This window comes from Pygoscelis adeliae, unplaced genomic scaffold (genome assembly GCF_000699105.1).
Source record: "Pygoscelis adeliae isolate BGI_AS28 unplaced genomic scaffold, ASM69910v1 Scaffold218, whole genome shotgun sequence".
NCBI lineage: Eukaryota > Metazoa > Chordata > Aves > Sphenisciformes > Spheniscidae > Pygoscelis > Pygoscelis adeliae.
This window is the reverse complement of record NW_008825433.1, coordinates 1796467-1804837: the sequence shown is the minus strand read 5'-3', so window position 1 is coordinate 1804837 and position 8371 is coordinate 1796467. Positions and strand designations below refer to the sequence as shown.

General features: G+C 40.4%; 1 protein-coding gene across 1 annotated transcript in view; it reads right to left on the bottom strand.

Annotated features, from left to right (window-relative positions):
* Positions 1-1214: 1214 nt before the first annotated feature.
* LOC103922834 (opsin-5-like) overlaps positions 1215-8371 on the bottom strand; it is a 32044-nt gene continuing 24887 nt past the window's right edge. The window contains exons 3-6 of the mRNA XM_009331033.1: positions 7807-7906; positions 5514-5618; positions 2307-2530; positions 1215-1649 (exon numbers count right to left, since the gene is read on the bottom strand). Of these exons, the coding sequence (XP_009329308.1) occupies positions 1215-1649; positions 2307-2530; positions 5514-5618; positions 7807-7906 (864 nt within the window). The remainder of the gene's footprint in view (positions 1650-2306; positions 2531-5513; positions 5619-7806; positions 7907-8371) is intronic.

The window sequence follows — 8371 nt, the reverse complement described above, 5'->3', positions numbered from 1 at the left end:
CAATTTCCACTGCTAATACAGAGACATTTTTACAGAAGTCTCTGAGTATGCAGTTAATTTCCAAGATGGGGAATTATGAAGATATACCTCCTCACTTTGATTCTGTAAAAGAAATTTGGTGGAATAATTGGATATTATAACATCTGATAGTCTTGCTACTGGTTTAAGCCTACAGCTTAGCTATTTAAATCACTATCCTTAATTGCTACTTAATTATGTTTACCTAAAAGTCATTTTTTACCCATAGGCAGGTACAAAAACTTTCTTTAGAAGCAGCAGTGAAGTGTTGCATTATATTTTGTAAATAGCTCTGATGCCACACTTCATCAGTACTCTTAAAACCTTAGTGTCATTTTTGGTTTCATTGCCTGTACAACATCTCTTGCTCCACCTTAATGGTCAGGTAGAAAAACAACCAGTTTGGAGACAGATCAGTAAAATTAAAGTAAAATTAAAGGCCAGCTTTCCTGAATGCTACAGCCAGGCCCTGCTCACCGGGAAGGTCAGGGAAGGTGGAAATAATTCTGCAGACCAACGAGGAAAAGTACGAAGCCACTGTTCAGACTACAGTGACTAGAAAATGCCAAGATCTACAACTCCTGGCACCTGCATAGACACACACAGAGTCAGGCACAGACGATCAGACACATACCCATGCAGGCACAGGGCCTGGGAGCCCCACGGTGGGCACACCTCGGTGCCCTGCAGGGAGGACACGGCTTTGCCTACCAGATTGCAGTCATTGGAGCTGCAGCAGCTCCACAGCAATCTCAGCAGGGCCCATCTTCTCCTACAGCCTGGGCTGCGTAGCACCACAGAGCTCAAACGATCCTCTATGGCTGGGACTGTTGAAGAGCAAAAAACATATTTGGAAATGCAACCTCCTAATTAACAAAATTTGGGTAGGAGCATATTAGTTATTTTTGCTAGCTAATGCCTGCTCTTCACAAGTCAGTCTTCCTTTTCCTGCATGCGTGTGAAAATCGAATGTTTCTGGCACTGGGTGTGCTGCCCACATTGTAATGTGCTTTGTAGCTTTTTGTACCTACATAGAAGGAAAATATCACTTTACCATCTGATTTGCTTGAGTTGTACAGTCATCAGTGCTATAGCAAGAAACAGATGGACTGGGAATTAGGAAATCACTCAAGCGCTGATCTGAAGAAGGTCTTCCTGAACGCAAAGTGGGTGCACATGTTAAGTGGCCACAAAACTTACAGTCTGTCACATTCAATATCAGGGTTATTAGATGGTGTATCGAGAATACCAAAATACACTTCCCTGTTTGCTGGAGGTGGGGTATTGGTTGGACTTCCCACCCCAGAATCAGGGCTTGGTGCAAGGTGCATTTCTCCTGCATACTTCTCTTCTTTCTGAGAAGGCTCTTTTTGCTTGAGGTTTTTGAAACGTTTGAGCTTCACGGGGTCCTTGACTTCCTTGGCACAATGGAACAAGATTAAAATGTCCCTCCGAAATTTGGAGCTCATTCCAAAGTAGATAATGGGATTGTAGAAGCTGGCAGACTTAGCGAACAAACTGGCAAGGATGCTGGTAAGATTGGGCACAGATTGACCATAGGCAGACCATATAGACATGACGGCGTATGGTGACCATGCAATAATGAAGGCTGTGCAAATGACAATAGAAACCTAAAAGACACAAGAAGAATAGTCTTAAATCTATTCTGGAAGACTACATCAGGGAAGCAATACATCGGGAACAGTAGCTTGGACACTTGGCTGGAAGGGAAACATTCAGATTGTCCTGAGGGTATGGCTCACAGGAGAGTACAGGCAAGCAAAAGGTTAGCTTTGATGGAGCCGGGCAGACCTAGAAGCTATAGATCTAATTTTGGCATGCTGGTGTGCTTGAGCAACGCCTCATCTAATGGAAAGAAAACAGCCACAGTCCCCTGTATGTTTATATGAATTAAGAGGGTTTCAGGTAGACTTAAGTCAATGGCAAGTAAATTGAAAGCTCCACTGTAACTTCTGTGTATGCTCAGAAGTAACGTAACTTCTGAAAGAAAAGAGCATATGCCAAACCAAACTTTTGTTTTTGTGCAGTATAACCCACTCCAGTTATATTTAGATTATTTTTCACATGTGATGTAGCACCAATATTTTAGCCAACTGACAGGGTAGGAGTTTTAAACAATCCTCATATTCTTCACTGAGTTCAGATTCTGTCAGTAGAGATTATAGAGAAATGAAATGTGACTGATTTGTTTTGTTCTCTTCTGTTCTAGTTGGGACAATTTTTGGAAAGACAGATTTCATTGAGGTAAACATAAAACCCAAACTCACCCTGGTGACGTCCCGCTCCATTCTCCTCTGTCTGTCTGTGGGGTCACCCAGTCCTGTTAATGCATGGCTTAGCTTGACAGTATTGATAATTGACACATATGAGAAGACCATGACTGTTACAGGTAGGAAAAAACAGCAGATAAAAATGGAGATAATGTAGGACTTGTAGATTGTAGAGAAGTTGGCTTTTGCCCAGTCTATCTCACATGTCCCATACATGCGATCTGGAAAGCAAGAATAAGTTGGTTAGCATTTTTAGAACACTTATCTGCTTTTGAGAGATTAATTTATCAGTTCAAATGCTGTATTTTTCTTCTTTTAAGCACTAAAGAATGGATTGATCTTTTTGATTTAATGAGCTGTGACATCATTTCCTACATAAACAATTTTTCAAGACCAGCTAGACTGTAACAAGTTTTAATGTGTATTATCGTTCTGTCCCGTTTAGATTTCCAGTGTAAATCCATAACGCACAAACTGTTGTTTCAGAATAGGAAATTGTGATACGTTATTAGAAAACAAAAAGGGTATTCATCCAGTAGGTTTGATATTTTTGAGTGTTATCTACTCTTATTTGACATAATCTTCTACATAGTAACTTCCTAAGATGAGCGCTGTAACACCATAACAAGCGATTGTAAAGAGACAATATGCCAAATGTAAAAAGTCACTACTTACATAGCAAAGTAGGTAACAAAAATACTGAGGTTTTTTTAATAGAAACAAAAAGGCAATGAAATTTTTACTGTAGCGAGAGCCAAGAAAGCAAATTGATGCAGCTAATGATAAAGATTATGGGAAGATGAAACATATAAATACTTAGAAAGATATGAGACCTCTTGCTAAATTGGAAGCTTACAGTTCTGCAACTACAAAGGAGCTGCAGGCTCTTATAAATGAAGTTAGGCAGATTGCAGGATCTGCAGCTAGTGGGATTTACAAAAGGACACTAGCTGATGAGGTACTTAAGGGAAAGGCAGTGGGAATAAGGTGCAGTCTCTGCTTAAATACTTTTATGAATAACAGTTGACTTCTTTAGACCCTCTGATGTGTTTGCAAATGTGTCCTGATACAAAACTTGAATTCAATAGCCTTAGAGGTTTTCTATAGATTGTGAATTGTTGATTTTTCTTTTTAAGTGGAAAAAGCTGTTTTTTCTGACAGCTCTGGCAACAAATTGAATTATAAATAAATGAAGCATGAACGAAAATTATGTAAGTCAAGTATTAACAAGCCCTGGCGATACAATACAGGTGAAGCCTGCATGATTTAGCAACAGATCTCTCCCTGACATCCAGTGATCATTCTGAAGAAAAAAAAAAAATCCCTTAATTCCTCACAGGTGATAGGAGGTTTAGACAGGATGACTTAAAGGAGCAAAAGATGAAAATCTCTTTTATGATTCTTGTCAAAAAGAGCTCAGTATTTTTAACACCAAAAGCTCTAGGTGTGCTGTCTGGATGTGTTCAGTAGTAGAAATAGATTTTTGTCTCCTTTGCCTTTTTCATCAGTAGATTCCAAGATTCAAAAAGATAACCATAAAATCTGGCTTAATTCCAGGTTTCTGGTTTGTGAATACTTTTGAGTGAAAAAAGAAAGCAGCCTCCAGGTGACATGAGAAGAAAATCCTGCAGATTTTCTGCGAGTCAGAATTCAGAGCTGCGTGTCCCCCCTCCGCAGAGACACTGGCAAGTGGCATTTTGAAAAATCAGCAGGGTCCTGGGGACCCTTGCAGCTGCTGTGTAGAAGTGAGAGGTCCGAGGCAGCCAGGTGTAATGTGCTGTGGTCTGTCTGCACCCGCTGCCTGCTCCGCTGCCTGCTGCTGGGCTTGCCATTGCTGGGCTTCCGCATCTCCATGGGTGTCCTCAATGGAAGCGTGTTCAGAGTCAGATAGCCCAGGAACCTGAAACCGCTGTGATTCTCAGTAGGGAAAAGTGCTCCTAGAAGTGGCCTTGAAGACCGCTGTCGGGGGATTGAATCCAAAGTACAAACAGGATCCATGGGGGCATTTGGATGCCCTGACAAAGCAGCGATGCGCAAGAAGTTCCTGGCTCCAGTGTAAGGCCAAAAAGGGACATCAGAAATCCTTCTACAAATGAAGAGCTAATAAGATTAATGTAAAAAGAAAACACAGATCACCAGAAGATATACAGAAAATGACCAGTCCAAACCCCCAAGTTTATGACATATCTAGAGTGCAAAATCATGACATAAAATTAGAACAGTTTAATAAACAGTTTGGTTTTGTCTCAAACAAAAGATCCATTGAGCCTAATATACTGGTAACATTTTGGTTTGGGAAGGATAGAAGATTTAACCAATCTTAGAAATGGATGCTTTTCTCACACCCATACTTCAAGGGTCCAGAGGTACCTCAAAGCTTATGTATTTAATAAGTAAGAGGATATAGTCACATAGCTGCTTTAATAAGTCTTTATAGCTTTCATGACTTCTCAAAGGATGCAGATGCCTACAGGATCCCGGCAGAAAACTGCTGGAGAATTTCAGTCACATGATTTCAGTTGTTAGGACTCCTGTATCGTTACCATTTGTTCCTAGAGATTTGTTTTGTTGAATTTTGAGAGACTTAATCTGAGACAATTTCTCCAACTTTTCCCCATGAAGAAATTTTCTGGTGTGGGAATATCCCTTAGCCATTGAATTACTGCAGTGTTTGCTATACAAAATTTTTCCTTTTTTTCCCCCTCTTTTTTTGCTATGGCCTTATCTTGCACCCTAATCGCTTCTTGGACCGACAAACTTTCTGACATCTTTTTCTTCTGCTGCTATGTTAGTTTTTCATATTTTCCACAAACTGTTTCACCAAATCTTTCTGGCTTGTCTTATTATAGTTTCAGGTTTAACTTGCTGGAATTTGTGTTATTTTCTAGCTTCCTAATCTTGACAGTTTTTGGAGAATGTCTTTTGAGAGTTTCCTTTATCTCATTGGTTAACCATGCCAAATATTCCTGGCCTCTCTTTTGTCATAGGTAATATACACTTGGTCCAAGTCTTTCCTGTAATATCTTCAAAAAAATCTCTTTGTAGCTGATACCAAAGCAGGCAATGCTCTGCACGATGAATGATTTTCTCAGTTCCACTGATAATCGGTCTGGTTTATCACAAACAGCAAGAAAGGTAAGTATCTATCTTTGTTTAGTTAAGTGGGGGGGTGCCAGATGAGTACAACTGAAAGATACCTGTTACCTGTGTAACTGCCCCAGCCAAATAACGGAGCTGCTGACCAGAAGAAAGCTGCTATCCAAATGAGAACCAGAGCCACCGTCATACTGCTGTTGCTGATGCAGTGACCTGCAATGGCATGGTTTAGTCAGACAATGATATCTAGAAAGACAAACATATCTCTGAAATCTAAATGCACTCCTATACCAACAAGTAATAAGGAAAATACAGCTATTAAAAAAAAATTAAGACAAAAAAAATGCATATTCATAAGAAAAGCTTAAATTTGAAAGTATCTGTCAGACTTGTGTTTGAGACCATTTGTCAACAGTGGAAATGAATGGCTTTTAGGCAGGAGACAATGTGTTTGTTGAGCACTGCAGAATTAGCAAATTCTACGTTAGACGTGTTTTGCAATTTTGTAAAAAGTGGGAAACAGTTAGATGTATGTTGAGTTTTACATAGAAACAAACAAGATAAGTCTAAATTCAGAGGATTTTCTCATTCACTTCAAGGCTTTCCCTGTTAAAAATGGGAAAATACATTAGGTGCTCAAACTACATTAGCCATTCAATACAAATTATTTAATCTGTCCTGCTGTTGCCATACATTGTGGTTATTTCTTTGTTTACGTGGGAAATATTTACGCATCCACGAATCTCTGTTCCTCAACATTTCTCTAAAGTTATACTGGGTACTTGCTCAGATTTCCTCAAGAGGCAAGCATAAATTATGCACACCCTCAGATGAACATGTGATACAGCTTTGCAAAAGAGAAACATGGGTTTTACATACAACTTCATAATATGCAATGAATACAAGATGTAGAATACATCACAGCCAAATTCTAGCAGCTCCAACAGCAGTTTGTGTTGAAAATTAACTGCAACAAGTCTATCATTACAACAAACTGCAGAAGAACTTCCTGTGGAAAAAAGACCTCCCTGCAGGAGTTCTTGTCACAGCTAATACTACTCATGGTATTAGAGAGAAAAACTCATATGATGCATCCAGTGTATTTATGCATGCTTTACCTGCGGACATTAATAGGTTCCTGCCTGAAAGATGGTGCAAGCCACTCATAACAAAGGCGTGAAAATTGGTAATACATTATCTAAGGCTGGGTGAAAGGAAGATTTTCCTGGGAGAATTTATGGAAGGTGTAGGTATAAAGAAGAGAGATTACTTAAGGCTCTCAGTGGAAGTCAAAGTTTTCAGCAGGCAGGAGGTCCAGGATGAACGGTAAGGAAAGGTTTCTACTGATCCTGTGGAAGGGAGTGCCTGGGGTGAGTGTGGTGATGTAAAGAGGCATAAAGGGAGAGGGGTAGATGACGGCATGTTTATGGAGACTTGCTGATGAGGGGTCCACAGGGCAAGAAACGTGTAAAGGATTTCAGACCAGATTTGTTCAGTGGAACACTAGTATGCCTTTACAGAGGCATTTATACCAAAGTTTAATAAAAAAATTAAATTCAAAAAACCAGAAAGAGAGTGGTTAGTAAAAGGTTTCTAGCACTGGAGAAAGTAATGAACAGTTGAGTTGTTGTTTGAGATATTCAGGTTACAGATCAACAGGGCACTAGAGAAGGAAGAAGTGTGGGTGCGAGGCTGTGGTGATGATGCTTTGCAGGTCTGGGAGACAGGCAGGAGACAGGGATCGTCCGGGCAGGGTCGGGTCATGGTCAGTTCTGGGGATGGTAGGAGTAATTTTCATCTCCCATGGTGTGAAACTGTCCACCGAGGGGAGGCTGGAGAGGCATGTGGGGATGCCAGGCTGCGCAGTGCTACAAAAGCTGGAGGCAAGATGTGCAGACTGAATGTTCCCAGTGCCATCTAAAGCAGTCCAGGATGCCTGCTGTGCGCAAACCCTGGCAAGACACCCTGAAAAGTGAAAATGTTTGTATGCAGGGCAGCCTTCCGAACCAAGGATCTTATCAACGACTGGAAACTTCCCAAACATCATCTCATAGAAGATGAAATTCTTTGCTTAAAGTGAGATCCAGACAACGATGTATGCATCGCTTAGGAGTCATTTAAGTTGCATTTTGAATAATACAGAGGGTCAGCCGGACCTGTGGTATCTTTGGCACAAGGGTGAATTTAACCCATGGTGACCAAAGTGTACTAGTAATAATTTGGCTCTTATTGGGGTTAACCCTGAAGGATTTTATGCAAACATGTTTGTAATGTAAATGACTGTGTTATGTTCTGGTTTCCAATTCATCTAATTTATATTTGATATAGCCTGTGACTGAAAGAAATACAGATTTGCACCAGGTTCAATGAAGGCAGAACTGGACTTGCCTTTATTCCTTACCTCTCTCGGGATGGCAGCCCCTGATGTAGCGAGTCACACTGATTACTGTAAGGGTATTAATGCTAGCTAGGCCAAAGAGAAGCGTCAGGAAGCCATCAACCTGAAAAACAAAGCAGTGCAGGATGTTCTTTTACTGCAGAGAACCGAAGGGGAAAAGAACCACAGGGATTGCTCCTGTTGTTTTCATGTTAATGCTCTCGAAAGTTTTTCCAGAAACCCAGCTAGCAGGGAAATATAAAACATCAGGTGCAGTTATCTTCTATAGGATCAATGAGCAAGTAAGTGTTCAAAAAATTATCTAAATGCCCTGCTGTGTACATAAAATAAACAAGCAAACACATCCTTACATCCATGCTTCCTTGGAATGACTTGCCAAGTGAAGGAGGAAAAGAACTGAAAAGAAGAAAAGCCCTGAATAGGCAAAAATGCACTGGATGCAGCTGCTCCGCTTAGGCAGAACAAACATGCAAACTGAACCCATGAAATTTAGGCCAAAGAGGGAAGAACGTAGGAGGTAATGGGCTTGGCTGAGTGAGAAAAGCTTTTTAAAAAATTAAATTAAACC